General features: G+C 37.9%; 2 protein-coding genes across 2 annotated transcripts; one reads left to right on the plus strand and one right to left on the minus strand.

Annotated features, from left to right (window-relative positions):
* Positions 1-285: 285 nt before the first annotated feature.
* On the minus strand, positions 286-4338 carry LOC134328361 (uncharacterized). Its single transcript, XM_063009465.1, has 5 exons — positions 3733-4338; positions 3426-3524; positions 2658-3250; positions 428-465; positions 286-338 (listed from the first exon to the last, which is right to left on the minus strand). The coding sequence occupies exons 1-5, from the start codon at positions 4117-4119 to the stop codon at positions 286-288; spliced, it is 1170 nt and encodes a 389-aa protein (XP_062865535.1). The 5' UTR covers positions 4120-4338.
* Positions 4339-5621: 1283 nt separating this feature from the next.
* LOC134328771 (uncharacterized) lies at positions 5622-7857 on the plus strand. Its single transcript, XM_063009990.1, has 6 exons — positions 5622-5783; positions 5867-6074; positions 6287-6504; positions 6587-6740; positions 6880-6989; positions 7082-7857. The coding sequence occupies exons 1-6, from the start codon at positions 5652-5654 to the stop codon at positions 7391-7393; spliced, it is 1134 nt and encodes a 377-aa protein (XP_062866060.1). The 5' UTR covers positions 5622-5651; the 3' UTR covers positions 7394-7857.
* Positions 7858-16852: the final 8995 nt, after the last annotated feature.

The following is a 16852-nucleotide window of genomic DNA, read 5'->3' on the forward strand; positions in this document are numbered from 1 at the left end:
CAACTGCCTGTTATGGGTCTATTGAAGTATTATTTTTTACACATTTGCAATATTACACTTTGTGGATCAGCCCTCACTTCTTTGCAGACTTTATGCATTGCTCTCCGTTTTTTGTATGTTGGTGCATCCAAAAAGTATGCTTAGCATTGAAACTCTTGTTTGTCTGTAATAAACATCAAAGATGAAATCCACAGAATAGCAGGTTTGTCTTTAATAATAAAGATAAAAACTGAAAAGTAATAAAAAAATTGCTCTGCACCATCTTAAGGATTCCCACAGGAGAGGTCATTCAGGATCGAGTACAGCAGATGGAGGTTTGGGTGGAGCACTACTCTGAGCTGTACTCACAGAAAAACATGGTCACTGAGGATGCCCTGAATGCAATTGAGTGTCTGCCCACTTTGGATGAGCTTGACAGAGAACCTACCCTCTCGGAACTCGATGAGGCCCTCGGTACCCTTTCTTCTGGAAAGGCCCCAGGAAAAGACAGCATCCCAGTTGAAGTTTTAAAATGCTGCAAGGGTCCCATCCTGCAAGAGCTACACAAGATCCTCTGCCTCTGCTGCACTGCAAATTTTTGTCTTCTTACCAAGATTTAAAATCTTACATTAGGAAATTTAAGATTGATTATCTTGTTTCAAGAGTTATTCACTAGTTTCTTACATTTGGTCCCATGGTATAGTCTTAAATTCATCATGAATGTGTCTATCTTATCTTACTTAGTCAAGAAATCTTAAATTTAGTATATTGTTGGTAAAACAAGTAAAAAATACCTTAGGAATCCATTTATACTCTTTTATTCCACAATACAAAACTAATTTCAAGATTTAGCCACACAAACTGAGTTTGATTCATACATTACATTTCTTGATTTAAGTTCAATTTCTTAATTTGAGAATAATTCACAGTTACATTTGTAAAAACATTTTTTATTGGTAAATGGAATTCATAATTAAAATTAGAAGAACAAAGTAAGCAAACCAACAAAAGATTGGCTTTGACCACTTTTCAACAGTGGAATTGGATCAGCAAAACAAACAGCCTACAACTGGCCAATACTGACCTAGCTACAGCAAACTAATGTACAGTATGAGGACATCTCACCCAGAGCTCATTATACATCCCCAGGGCCGTTCCTATGTACAAGGACATCACAGAGAGTATATTTTATTGGCACAAACACACTATCCTTAAAATTTACTGGAAAATATGAGGTGTGATCTAAAAGCTCATGCACCAATTCTGTCGCCTGGGCAATAGCAGGAACTGCAACTTCATATGCCAACAAATTGTTATCAAAATGCAATGTTTCATAACGCTGATACTCAAAAGCAACAAAAGAAGAATCTACTAAAAAGATGTCTTTCACCAGTCCAAACACAGGCAAAGTATCATTCACATCTGCAATAATCAGAGACTTCCCACTGATGTATTTATTTCCATTGAGAATTAGCCACTTCACAGAGACAACAGATTGACTGATGTCCATATTAAAAAAATCTCTAAATTTGGCCTTAACATAATCAGTATTTGAAATATCAGTAACAGGCCCCAATTCTCTCTCGGTTGCAAAAATGGGATGTTCAATGCCAATTTCATGTTGACAACATTCAAGAAATTGATTATGTTTGGCAAGTGACTTACACACATTTTTAAAATTCAACTTTGGAGCCCACTGTTTGAAATAACTGTGCTTGGCCTCAAACCGCATGCACATAGTTCTTATTAAAGGACCAAGGGATTGAATTTGACTGGGCAAATGCAACATGTAATGTTGCTTGGGTATTACATTAGTTTCGGGAAATAAATGTTTGAACTGACTAAGGTGTTCTTCAATCATAAGTTTAAGCCGTATTACTGTCTGTAAAGAAATAATAGGAGCAAGAACAATCTGTACAATTTCAATCAGCTTAACAATAAATGTAACATACTCATCGTCCAAGTCATACAGAATAAAAGGTAATACTTTTAACAGTATTAACATTTGCCCACATGATTGTTTCAATTTGTTGTCACTTGCTGTCAAAGTGCTGACACTAACAGGGCAAGGTTTATCACGTATATCAAGAGGAGAGTAAGGAAAATTCAGAATGGCTGAATTGAACACATCTAATTCTAGATTACCTGACAGTATAAGACGTTTTAACACAAGCTTCATTTCCATTGGTGCAACACCTTCAAAAATGACATGCATTATGTCCTGTGGAGTTTGCCTGATTAGGTCAAATGCAGGAACATCAATAAGTCTGCTTTTTCTATTAATTCCGTAAGTAGTTTTGAGGGAGGACTTTAAAGTATCTGTGCTTGCCTTGTCTATTTCAAGACATTGCCTAATATGCCTTTCTAGTGTTCTTCTGACAAAATTATTCTCATCAAAATATATTTGCATATCCTCAAAGGTGCATTCACAGTGTCTGCACTTGCTATAGGCAAAGCCAACCCCTTCTTTAAAGCCAGCAAGCTCATGTTGAGCAAGTGTATCTCCACATACTGCTATCACAGCTCCAAACAAGTCCATTTCACCATGTGGTGTTTCAACCTTGACACCGTTATAAAGCAGAATAAGATCTTTTATAATTCTTTGTAAAATAACATCTATACCCCATTTAGAAACATCAACAGATTTTGCAATAGCAAGGAGTCGTATTGCTGCTAACTTGGACCTATATTTTGGATCAATATTACCTAAACTGTAGTAAACCATTAACAACTTATTTGAAGAAGTATGGGGCCCTAAAGGGTTACATATTTCAATCTCGTCTGAGTACAAAATGATCTGCAAAGCATTAGGCCTCACAGAATATAAAGGATGAGATGTAAAAAGAGACCCATCTGAAAAGTCATACAAGAATCCCTCTCTGCTTCTCTGTGGTACAGTGTTCAACATGGAGAAAATTCTGGAATTGGTCAGTAGCTGCTTTAGACTTTCAATTAGTGGTACATAGTAAAAACTTTTGTTTCTTATGGCCATAACCTTTGAACTACCTTGCTTAACCAAACAAATCTTCTGAGAGACAACTACTTCCTCTGGGCAGACTGGACTGAAGAGTTCACAAATAGTCCTATTCTGTCCATATGCTGTGGTTGAGAAAGGATCTTCGAAAGTATCAAAAGTATTCAGAACCTCATTTTGAAGCTGAGTGGTTGTCTCTGGATGTCTGTCAAAAACGCTTCTCATTCTTATCCTTAATGTATCCAAGAGAGTTGCTTGGTACTGTTGCACCCCTCCAATGACTCTGTTGACGGTCCTCTGTGAAAAGTCATAAATTGGGCTTAATTTTTACTAATATAATGTCATGACATCACAGAATTAAATGCAACACATTCTGATGCATTAGAATTAGCCTACTTTACAATTAGGCTATCAGTTTATCAATTATTATTACATTCACTCTTTCTACATGCACTTTTTAAGCAAAACTGACCTGTGACAGATGGCATTCTTCCCGGACACTGATTGCAAAAGCTGCCGCAGACTTGCCAATATCCGGTTCGGTTACAGATGTTCCAGCTCCATTATTTTCCTTTCATGAATAAAATCGAATATCTCAGTCATAACAAATGCACTCAAATCCATAATACAAATTAAATTTCAAATTAAGTTTCATAGCCTACAATACATTTTATAGCATACATTTTGACTGTCTTCTCCTCACTTCACCATACAGAAATCATAAATCTGCCTCATGGATTAAAATTAACTTAAAAAAATTAACTTAAATCAAAACTTACCTGAATACAAGAATGGGAATCAGGAGGAGTTTCCATACAAGTTTCAATTTGACTGCCGTGTGACTGTTCCTCCACAAAGTACGTTCTTGCAGGAGTAGCGGCTTCAGAAAAAATAGATGCACCAAAGTTCTCTGACCCAAGTGCAGCTGAAGTAGGTGTTGTCCCCCATGCCATTGGTGGGCATCCGGTCGCCAAATACAAAGGGTGTGTTCGTTTAAGATGGCGATAAAATGAGTTGTAAACTCTAAAATCTTGTTCACAACCATCAATTCCACACAGAACCCAAAAATCTTGACTACGGCTATGCGTGACATTTATGTGGCTGAGGAGCGATTTTATACTTAACGCAACAAAAACGAAACAGATCATACACCGCCACACTGCCATGATTCACTCCAGTAGTCTTTAGTAGGCTCGTTTTGGTGCTTGTCTGTGGGCTTGGTTACACCTGTGCCTCCTATTTGCTAACCAGAAATATGAATTCCCTTCAAGACTTTTTTACAACAACTTATGTCGTACAATTTTGTATATGAGAAAATATTTGCACATGCTGCTCACGCCTCTGCTCTATGACCTGCTCTCCGCTCACCGTCACATCAAAATGACGTCAGATATATAAATTGAAGAGATTTGGCGCCTGATACATTTTGGGAAAAAGCAGCAGTGTTCAACAGAAGCCGTCTGAAAAGTGCACTTCGGGGTAAGCACGGATTTAACATTATGTTCACGATATATTTGGTATAGTATATTGTATGTTACAGCATTGTATACATTTGTTCCGATATTATTTAATATTTTTAATATTTTACCTGCTCTCCTAGCTTGCAGACTGAGGAGCTTAACGTTATTATCGAAAACTAGTCATAGTCAGCAAGTCTACACTACTAAGCTAGATGTTTTTGCTAGGTAGCATTAGCCAACTTATCTATATGTTTTGTCCTCAGATATCGGCTCACATTTGAGAACAGCGATAGAGAGAAAAGCCACTTTCTTCGGTATGGATGATTTAGACGAGACTACACTGTCGGTGCTACGGGGTAAGTTGTGTTTAAACTAGACTATTTCAAAGCATGGTGTCAGTTTGTACATTAATGGAATCATGTGCAGATGGAGAAACACCAAGTTCACAAGCTAACACGTTAGCATTTCAGAAAAGTGTTGGATAAACCTAAATTAAATAGTTGGCAATTCTAAGAAATTCCTGTTAAGTTAGGGGTTATTTGCTGATCAGAATGGACGATGTGTTAGAATTATTCGTGCATTCATCTCGTTTTGTATGTATTTTAAAACGATGTTTGCCGGGTTTTTTTTTTTCAGTTAGTCTAGTCATGCTGCTAGCAAATATCCATAGATATGTACAGTTGTAGGCTATGTTTCAATGAAAAATTCGTACCAAAACATATGTGATGTGATACTAATGCCAGGCGTTTTTAAAGCTGCAAATATTGATGAGGAGGTTCTGAAAACCCTAAGTCGGGAAGATTTGAAAGACCTCTTTCCTGGACCAGAGAATTTTCTGAAGAGGAAGAAATTATGGGACATGATTGGTCCAAAGGTAATGCGTCTGTGGAGGAACTCAGGAGGTTTATGGAAAGCATAAAATTTGATTTTATTTTAAAGAATGTTTTGTGGGTGTTGTAATTCGTATAGGATGGTGATCCTGATCAAAACCGAGGAAGTGGGAATGTGTCAGCTACCTGTGCAGTGTTGACAAGCCAGCCTCAGACCTCTACCCCTGTTCATGAAATCACAGCCAAAACGGTGAAACTGCCAGACCCACCAGAGTATGTAGTGTACACTGACTCAGAGTTGGACATGGTGCGCAGCCAGTATTTTGATTTGCTCCGCAATGGAAAGGAAAAGGTTGCAAGATGTCAAAGGAGCTAAGTTGTAGGCTCATCAGAAACACAATCACCAGCATGGTTGCCATCCTGCGTGCTAGTCCTCTGGGAAAAGAGGAAAGATACCCCTCAAAACTTGAGCTGAGAGCAATGTCACAGAAGATCGTTGACTATTACCCTATGCTACGTGACACTTCAGATCTGCCATATGTAAGTTATTTTGCATCTAAACCATTTAAGGGCTTGGTGGATGACATGGCAGCTTAACGTAGCTTAACTTTCCTTTGCCACAGCTGACGATTTACTCTAAAATGTATAAACGACTGCAAAATATGAAGTCTCCAAGAAAGAGGCAGGGCCCAAAGCCACAAAGAGGGTCTGCAAAGAGATCACTCTTTGAAACAAGTACAGAAGAAGAAGGTACTGCAAGTTCTTCAGCTTCAACTGCTTCAACTGTCATTCTTCCAGAGAGCGATGTCAGCAATGATGACTTAAGTCCAGGTAATACTGCATTCGGTATTGTTTGTTTTTATTTTGTGCGTGTGTGTTTTCCCTTGGATTTATATTTTTGTTAAAGAGCTTACCTTTACACTGGCACTTTGAATATTTACCAATGAGTTTTATTTATTTATTTATTTTCCCTGTTCTTTGGCTGATCAAGAAAATATATTTAGAAATTATTAAACTGTCTGAACTCTACTGTTGTATTTTAGAACATCAGGACAGTCTGAAAATGCAGGCAAGGCACTACAAAACACTCTTCAATATGTACAGCAAACCCAACTCAAAACCCAACCCAAGTGATGTTGCTCAAATTTTGGACCTTGAGTTTGATGGAAGGCGGGCCTTCATTGACTCAAGTGTGTTGAAGGAGGAAGACAGGATTGCGAAGATATTTGAAGCATATCCATGTTTCAAAGACCCTCAAAATGTAAGTTTCATATCTCACCCTTTTTGTGTGCTTGTTTCTGTATAATGATATCAGCTGCACTAAATGCACAATTTTATCCTAGGCAATGGATGAGCTGCGTCGCATCTTGGGTGGCACCAACCCCAAATACATTGATGAAACAAAGAAAAGATGGGAAAACTTCTGTGCCAATGTCCAGTTCTATGGTGTGTGGAAGAAAGTCCTGAAACCCCCTATACCCTTGAATATGCATGATGGTATGTTGCAGTTTTATTCCAAATCTGAACCCTGCAAAACTACTGTAATCCTTCAGCTTCCAATTTGTGTCTGCAGGACCTCTGATACACAGGTGTTTTTAATTATTTAAAATAATTTATCTAATTATGCCTCTTCCAGCGGATTTCACCATTGCCATTTTGACTGGTCTCCCATCACTATTTCCCTCACCAACTTCGCCACCAAAACGGCTCGGGAATCCCAGTGAAGCACTATTGCATGTCCTTCAGGTGAGGTTATTGTGCATTTCAATTACTATATTGATTTTTCTCTTAACGTCTTCAGACATTTACAATTGTTTTCTTTTTCTTTTAAATTAAAGGCAAGGGAGGATCCATCGCTTTACTTGGAGAAGCGTCCTCTCACCAGTCCAGTGTTACTGTTTGATGGAAAGGTCTGCATCCTTGCCATGGGAAACGTACCTGTAAGCACCATACCAAAGGAGGAGTTCTTTGATGGGATGTTGATGTTAATGGCATACTACTACACGATGCACCTGATGTACCCAAAATGTGTTGCAACCCTCCTCTCGGTCATTCAAACTGAGGTACTGTGTGATGCGATCCATGATCGAGATGCTACAGGTGCATATAAGAGGGCAATGGTGGAGTGGAAATCATTTATTGAGAAGTAGTTGCACATGGCCTGTTTTTTTTTTGTTTACTAGTGGGGAAACTCATGTTCAAATGCAGTTGTTCACTGTCTATTTAAACCCCCCTCCTCTCCCATGTCTCTCTCTGTCAATCTTTTTCTTTCCCTCTTCTCTCTTTCTCACACATTCTTTCTCTCTACTCTCTCACACTCACTCCTCCCTCACCTACCCACAAACAAGTGGTTTAATAATCAAGCATTCACAAAGTGGAAATCCTTTACTAAGATGTAGTTGCATAACTTGGTCTATCTTGCTGTTTGCTCAGTATACTGAGATGTATCTTCATTCCATGTTCTTGGGAAGTTGACTGTACTAGTGGTAAGGTGATGTTGTGCAGTTGTTCACTGTCAATTGCTGCAAAGTACTGTGTACTTCAATTGTTTAGTGTGTATTAAACAAGTGTTTGATAGTTTTACAGTACTGTCAATAAATGTTGACAGAATTTTCACTTGTTTTGGTGGTGATTTACTTATGGGTTTCCTGTTTTAATATTTAATATGTAAGATATGTAAGACATTAATATGTAAGATTAAAACCTAGTTTCAAGTCAAATGTGGTTTTTAAGAGTACCTGTTTCAAGATGAGACAACTTGTTTCAAGTAGTCATACTACCCTAGTACTAAGTATTTTACACTTAAATTTGAAAACCTATATTAAGAATTCCAAAAACTAAATAAGTATTATTTGCTCATATTCAGAATATTATACTTGTTACTGTGGTTTAGCAAATCTGTTTTCAAGTAATTTTATCTAAAAATGAGTATTTTTGACTTATTTTAAACTCTTGGTAGCCGGTCAGAGCAATCTAATTTCAAGACTTGAACAAACTTATTTTGAGAATTCTTGTCAAGTAAAATTATCTTGCTGCATGGACAGATAATTTGGCTAGTATTGATTAACTTTATGCTTGAATTAAGTTTTTTTTTCTTATATTTCAACTAGCCTTTTTTACAGTGTGGAGAGAGGGCAAAGTCCCACAAGACATGAGAGATGCAAACATAGTCACCTTGTACAAGAACAAAGGAGACAGAAGTGACTGCAATAACTACCGCGGTATCTCACTCCTCAGCACTGTCGGGAAGCTTTTTGCCAGAGTTGCACTTAAAAGACTACAAGTCGTCGCGGAGAGAATCTATCCAGAATCGCAGTGCGGGTTCTGGAGGAACAGGTCCACCACTGATATGGTCTTCTCCTTGAGACAGCTGCAGGAGAAATGCAGGGAACAAAGACAGCCCCTCTACATCGCTTTCATCGACCTCACAAAGGCTTTCGACCATGTCAGTAGGGATGGTCTCTTCAGAATCCTCCCAAAGATTGGATGTCCTCCAAGGCTCCTCAGCATCATAAGGTCCTTCCACAAAAACATGAAGGGCACAGTGGTCTATGACGGTTCCACTTCAAGAGCATTTGACATCAGAAGTGGAGGGAAGCAGGGGTGTGTCCTCGCCCCAACCCATTTGGAATCTTCTTTTCCATCCTGCTAAAGCCCGCCTTCGGGTCCTCCACTGAAGGCATCTACCTTCGCACCAGAGCAGATGGAAAGCTGTTCAAGCTCTCCAGACTGAGGGCGTTGTCTAAGGTGCAGTTGAAATGCCTGCGTGACTTCCTTTTTGCAGACGATGCAGCAATCACCACTAACTCAGAGGGCGACCTTCAGCTGCTCATGAATCGCTTCAGTGAGGCTTGCTGCGACTTTGGGCTTACAATCAGCTTAAAGAAAACTCAGGTCATGGGACAAGGTGTGGACCTTCCACCTAACATCTGCATATCAGAACATGAACTGGAAGTGGTCCGTGACTTTGTGTACCTAGGGTCGACAATCTCAGACTGTTTTTCTCTTGACAGTGAGCTGAACAAGCGCATTGGCAAGGCCTCTACGACTATGTCCAGACTAGCAAAGAGAGTGTGGAACAACAGAAAGCTGACAGAACACACTAAGGTCCAAGTCTACAGAGCGTGTGTAGTGAGCACACTCCTGTATGGCAGCAAAACATGGACTCTACGAGCCAGACAAGAACAGAAGCTCAACACCTTTCACATGTGCTGCCTTCGCCGCATCTTTAATATCACCTGGCAGGACAGGGTGCCCAATACCACAGTCCTCGAGAGGGCTGGCACCCCCAGCATGTTCACCCTACTGAAACAACGACGGCAGTGTTGGCTTGGACACGTTGTCCGGATGGACGAAGGGCGCATTCCTAGAGACCTTTTGTATGGAGAGCTGGCCGAAGGAAAGCGTCCCACGGGCAGGCCTCAGCTACGCTACAAGGATGTAGGTAAAAGAGACCTGAAAGCCCTGGACATCAACCTCAACACGTGGGAAGCCCTGGCCACCGAGCGATCATCCTGGAAGCATACAGTGCAGAAGGGTCTCTCCAAGTTTGAAGAGAAAATAGCCCAAAAGACAGAGGTACAATGCCAGAAGAGGAAAGCGCTAAGTGCAGTTGAGAGACCAGCATCAAGCTTCATCTGCGCAAGATGTGGAAGAGACTGTCATTCTCATATAGGACTGACAAGCCACAACCGATACTGCAAAATTTAACAGTACACAACTCCATAGTCTCCCGAGACTAACGGATGCCTATTATTTTATTATTTATAATGTTATAAATGTATTAGATTATTTATAATGTTATAAATGTAATTGATGATTTATAATGTTATAAATGTATTTGATGATTTATAATGTTATAACTGTATTACATGATTTATAATGTTATAAATGTATTTGATGATTTATAATGTTATAAATGTATTTGATGATTTATAATGTTATAAATGTATTTATTATTTATAATGTTATAAATGTATTTTATTATTTATAATGTTATAAATGTATTTGATGATTTATAATGTTATAAATGTATTTGATTATTTATAATGTTATAAATGTATTTAATATTTATAATGTTATAAATGTATTTTATTATTTATAATGTTATGAATGTATTTGATGATTTATAATGTTATAAATGTATTAGATGATTTATAATGTTATAAATGTATTTATTATTTATAATGTTATAAATGTATTTGATTATTTATAATGTTATAAATGTATTTGATTATTTATAATGTTATAAATGTATTTGATTATTTATAATGTTATAAATGTATTTTATTATTTATAATGTTATAAATGTATTTGATTATTTATAATGTTATAAATGTATTTGATTATTTATAATGTTATAAATGTATTTGATTATTTATAATGTTATAAATGTATTTGATTATTTATAATGTTATAAATGTATTAGATTATTTATAATGTTATAAATGTATTTATTATTTATAATGTTATAAATGTATTTGATGATTTATAATGTTATAAATGTAGTTGATGATTTATAATGTTATAAATGTAGTTGATGATTTATAATGTTATAAATGTATTTGATGATTTATAATGTTATAAATGTATTTTATTGTTTATAATGTTATAAATGTATTTGATTATTTTCTGCTTCAGAACTGAACAAGGATTTCTGCTGCTCCTCGTGTCCATGTTCCTCTACAACCCAAAATCACTTCCACAATCACATCAAGAGCTGCAACCATGATAAATATGAGACTCTGGTGAAAATTAAGACTGAACATGAGGATCTGACGCCCACCAGAAGCTCCAGTAATCAGCAAACGTCCTCTGGTACTGTCAGCATTAACACGTCTCTCAGTCCCACACAGGAAGAGGGAAACGACTGCTCACAGTGTGGGAAGACCTTCAGTACCCGGGGTGCTCTCAAAATACACCAGCGCATTCACACTGGAGAGAAACCATATCAGTGCTCAGTGTGGGAAGAGTTTTAATCGACAGAGTAATCTCAAAATACACCAGCGCATTCACACTGGAGAGAAACCATATCAGTGCTCACAGTGTGAGAAGAGTTTTTAAACACAGAGTAATCTCAAAATACACCAGCGCATTCACACTGGAGAGAAACCATATCAGTGCTCACAGTGTGAGAAGAGTTTTTATACACAGAGTAATCTCAAAATACACCAGCGCATTCACACTGGAGAGACACCATGTCAGTGCTCACAGTGTGAGAAGAGTTTTTATACACAGAGTGATCTCAAAATACACCAGCGCATTCACACTGGAGAGAAACCATATCAGTGCTCACAGTGTGAGAAGAGTTTTTATACACAGAGTAATCTTAAAATACACCAGCGCATTCACACTGGAGAGAAACCATATCAGTGCTCACAGTGTGAGAAGAGTTTTTATACACAGAGTAATCTCAAAATACACCAGCGCATTCACACTGGAGAGAAACCATATCAGTGCTCACAGTGTGGGAAGAGTTTTTATACACAGAGTAATCTCAAAATACACCAGCGCATTCACACTGGAGAGAAACCATATCAGTGCTCACAGTGTGAGAAGAGTTTTTATACACAGAGTGATCTCAAAATACACCAGCGCATTCACACTGGAGAGACACCATATCAGTGCTCACAGTGTGGGAAGAGTTTCAATACACAGAGTGATCTAAAAAAACACCAGCGCATTCACACTGGAGAGAAACCATATCAGTGCTCACAGTGTGGGAAGAGTTTTAATCATCAAAGTCCTCTCAAAATACACCAGCGCATTCACACTGGAGAGAAACCATATCAGTGCTTACAGTGTGGGAAGAGTTTTAATCAACTGAGTCATTTTAAAAGACACCAGCGCATTCACACTGGAGAGAAACCATATCAGTGCTTACAGTGTGGGAAGAGTTTTAATCAACTGAGTCATTTTAAAAGACACCAGCGTATTCACACTGGAGAAAAAACGTATCAGTGCTCACAGTGTGGGAAGAGTTTTAATACACAGAGTGATCTCAAAATACACCAGCGCATTCACACTGAAGAGAAACCGTATCAGTGCTCACAGTGTGAAAAGAGTTTCAATGGACAGAGTGATCTGAAAAGACACCAGCGCATTCACACTGGAGAGAAACCATATCAGTGCTCACAGTGTGGAAGGAGTTTTAATCATCAGAGTCATCTCAAAAGACACCAGCGCATTCACACTGAAGAGAAACCGTATCAGTGCTCTTAGTGTGGGAAGAGTTTTATTACACAAAGTAATCTGATTGTAAAAGTGACATTTTAATATCACTAACATAATAACAGAACAAAATGTAAATACTGATTATATAGATTAAACAGCTCTAATACACAGAAATCAATACATGTGTAATTTAAAGCATGCAGTACAAATGTTCTTTAGCTTTGTGTTCAGAATATTGGTATAACATCATTCTTAATACTATATCTCCAACACAGTATTAAAATAGAAATTATACATAACTGGTAGACTTACCCGGACAGTATGTTTGAAGATTTTATTCATAAACATTACAACATGTTGGATTGTCTTTGCTAGAATTCACTTAGCTTAGTTCTTTTCCAAATTGGATAGATCTGAGATGAAGCAAACCCTAGGTAGGAGGGGTCCCTTAAATGCATGAAGGCCTCAGCGTGAAATATACAGATAAAGAGAGAAAAATAAAGAATAAAGAATAATTCATGGAATAGTCCAGTGGTTCTCAAACTGTGGTACGCGTACCACTGGTGGTACGTGAAGCAGCACAACCGGAAAAATAAATAATTTAATCATTATAAATAAAAAATATGAAACAAAATGTGTAAATTACTAATAAAATCTGTTTCAAAGTTCTTATAATTCTATTTTAATAAAATCAGTTTAATTAAAACGAATGTGTTTTTAAAAATATTCGGGGCTACAGACACTGTACTTCATTACGTCTATAAAGTTCTCAGTAAAGTTATCAGTAAAGTTAAAGTTATCAGTAAAGTTATCAGTAAAGTTATCAGTAAAGTTATCAGTAAAGTTATCAGTAGGTCTCTCGCTTTTGTCAGAGCAGATCGGCGTTTGAATCTCACTGATCTTGTTCCTGACATCACAAGGCTGCTCCGCTAAACAGGCACACCCCTCTCACTCACATGCTCAGTGCTAACTGCAGATATACTAGTGATGGGTCGTTCACCAACGATCCGATTCTATTGAACGGATCTTTAAATTGAACGAAAGGAACAGAGTCTTTTATTTCTGCACAGTTCTTATTGGCTGTAATCTAATCAACCCATTCAGCTTCACATCAGTAGAGAGAATTAATCATAACTCATAATAAAAGCTGTTTATTATCGATATTCAAATCCGAAAACTTTCAGTATCACGGAGAGCGAGCAACACACACACACACACACACACACACACACACACACACACATTTAATGCAAAGTTGAGAGAAAATTCAATCTGGTTTTAGTGTGAGTGTGACATTATTTAATGCATTAGTGCCCTGTCCACTGTGTACATACTGGAACTTGCATGGATGTGTGTGCTACTTACCCTAGAAAATACATTTAGGCCGTCTTTGATGGATCCCTGAGGCACAAGACCAAGTGAGAGGTGGTTATAGTTCTCAGTCCTGGTTTTCTCAGCTCCACATCTACACACACAAAGTGGACATGTCATTTCTAGTGAAAATAGAAGAAATGAAAGAACGTAAACATTTAGTTTATTAGTGGTTCTCACCCTTTACATGTGATGATACACAAGAGCTGAAAGTTGAAGTTTTTTTGACTGTGGATTCAACAGCCATGTCCCCTGCGCCACTCATGGTTTGCTCCATTTCCATCAAACAGTTGAACATGAACTGCTGAGCATCCTAAACATTCAAACATTTCAATCTTACTTGCAACTGTGTTAGCTGAGTTCATTTCACATCTTAAAACACAAAACGATCATGTTCAGGGTGTCTGTGTTGCGTTTTCTTACATTCTGAGTGTAAGGTGTAAATTCAGGGTTGTTAAGCGCAGCTGCCTCGATCCATTTCAAGACAAGAGATTGGTCTTGGTGGACCAATCAGAGCTCTCTCTCATGGACCACAGCTTTGCAAAACATCTGCAAAAGCACAAAACACACTTTACCAGATCAGCATTCTCATCATTCATAATCTAAAATAAGAAATTAAATAGTAAATAACAAATAAACTGAGAAAACATTGTTTCTTCTTCTCTACCCGGTAAGGTTGGCTGATTCATCTGGCATGTCCTCATTTATGTTCTTCATGAGCTGTTTGCAGAAAGATTCTGTGCTGAACAGGCACTGCATACTGGCATTTACGTAGCAGCTGTTTCCCAAGTTTTCAAACCTGCAATTAAACACAATACTGATCAGGGTTCATGTTCAGTATTAACCTTTATGAACGTACAAATATACGCTGCTGCATTTCTTATCCTCTGTCCTGTAGCTGCTGTTTTCTGTCGTCGGGGAGGACTGGTGTGGGTGTTTTAGCCTTTTCACTCTGGGCTTCATCCACCCTACACACATCCGTTACACTATAGTTTGGAGAGAGAGACAGACAGACAGGGTGACATCTCATCATTATCAATACACTATAGATTTGTCCCAAACCACATGGAAATTAGCACAACATGCCATATTCAACACAGAAGAAATGATTACACTTCTCTGTCTGTTTAAACTAAGAATTAAATAATTTTACAATAAAAGATATAATAGAACACGACATGCTGTCTAGCTGTACTCAAGGCCATAAACAACCTTAAAAAATACATGAACATTTTGCTCATATCCATCTGTTGCTTAAAAATCATATATCTAAAGTTTTCAGTCTTCTGCACTTGTATTACCTTACTGTAGTGCTGACAGCTTCAACATTTTCTTCTGTTAATGGAATTTTCTTCTTCTACTCAGGAAAACATAAACACACAGTTATGTCCAAGTTCTTGTATTTGAATATGATCTTTGATTTTTGCTTCTCAAATGATCATGACTTACCCTGAAAAGACATTTCAGAAATGACTTGACACAGAAACTGCTTTTGCTTTTGGCTGAAGTCTTTGGGGAGTCCTGAATGTTCCCCTCCATTTGCAGACTGCATTGATTTGAAAAATAGTATGTCATTACTAATGCATTTTGGTATATAGTTAGCTGCATTGTAGAGAGACCAGCTTTACTATTAATCATAAAATGAAGTAAAGCCTTCACACTAACAATTTAATTCAGTCTTCATCAAATAGCATTTTATTTTAGGTGCAGCAGATCCTGAGGTAATGGTAGTCATGTTGACGAGATCGCTAGCTGCTCCAATTAGGGTTGCCAACTTTCAGAACTGGAAATAAGGAACACCCTGGGCTGACGGGTTGGTGGAAGGCATAGGGTGGGGTGAGGTGGCGGGTGTTTACCTGAGCAGGGGGTAGGCGGTTAGGATTGCACTTATAAAAAAAATAACGCATCTTACACCATCATAGGAACATTATCAGAATGTTTTATTTAGGCTATTTAACATTTATTATTTTCATTATTTGTAATAATAAATCAGAACCATATTTTAGGCAAAACAACATAAAGAACATCATGTAACATTTTTTCTCAATAGTGCAAACAATATTTTTACATAATCCATCTTCACACTGACATGGAGCACCGGTTCTGGACTGCGTTGCTTAGTGGGGCAGTGGGAAAAGTGCCAGCCCAAGCACGTAAGTGTGAGCCCTCCCGGAACTCATTTTGCATTGCACTCAAAATGCATTGCAGTGCCTGCAGTTCGAAAAAAAAAAGCTTTAACGTAAGAGTCGATTTTCAATCAGACTTTAGTCCGTACTGTGCGGAACACAACTCGACACTGATTGGACTACGATATTCCGACAGACAGACAGGTCACAGCTAGTTTAACACTGGAAGAAAGGAAGGAGCCGCCCCTGCTCTGAACCATGTACTGACCAACACCACTCTTGTCTCTGGTCCTGTCCCTCTCAGTCTCTTTAGATTAGAAATTTCTTGTGTATTTGTTGTAGGTCTTTGTATTTATTATACTGTTTTTTTATCTGCACTTGTGTATATCATATTATTTTGCACTTATGTGTTCTGTGTTTTAACAGCATATTGGAAGGGTATATACAGTCAAGCTGGAAAGTCTGCACACCCCATTTACCTTCTCCATGTTTAATTATGTTACAGACTCATTCTATAATAGAATGTTTGCCTCAAACATTAACACACAATCGCCAATAAATACAAAGTGAAAACAGGGTTTAGAAAATATGTAATTTTATTTTACTGACATAAATCCTTTATTTAGGGGTTACGTATCTGTACACACCCTTAGCTTAAAGCTTGAATGATGCACGCTTGGCAGCAATTACAGCTTCAAGGCATCTTGGGAAAGAAGCTACGAGCTTGGCACACTTGTTTCTGGACATTCCTCTTGGCATATCCTTGCAAACTCCATCAGGTTGGATGGGGAGCATTTGTACACAGCCATTTTCATCTCCTTCCACAGATGCTCCAATGGATTCAGGTGTGGACTCTCAAGGACATGAACAGACTTTCTCTAAAGCCACTCCTTTGTTCTCTTTGGGTGTGTGCTTCGGGTCATTGTCAAGAGCACAAGC

Source organism: Trichomycterus rosablanca, chromosome 15 (assembly GCF_030014385.1).
Source record: "Trichomycterus rosablanca isolate fTriRos1 chromosome 15, fTriRos1.hap1, whole genome shotgun sequence".
NCBI classification, from domain to species: Eukaryota; Metazoa; Chordata; class Actinopteri; order Siluriformes; family Trichomycteridae; genus Trichomycterus; species Trichomycterus rosablanca.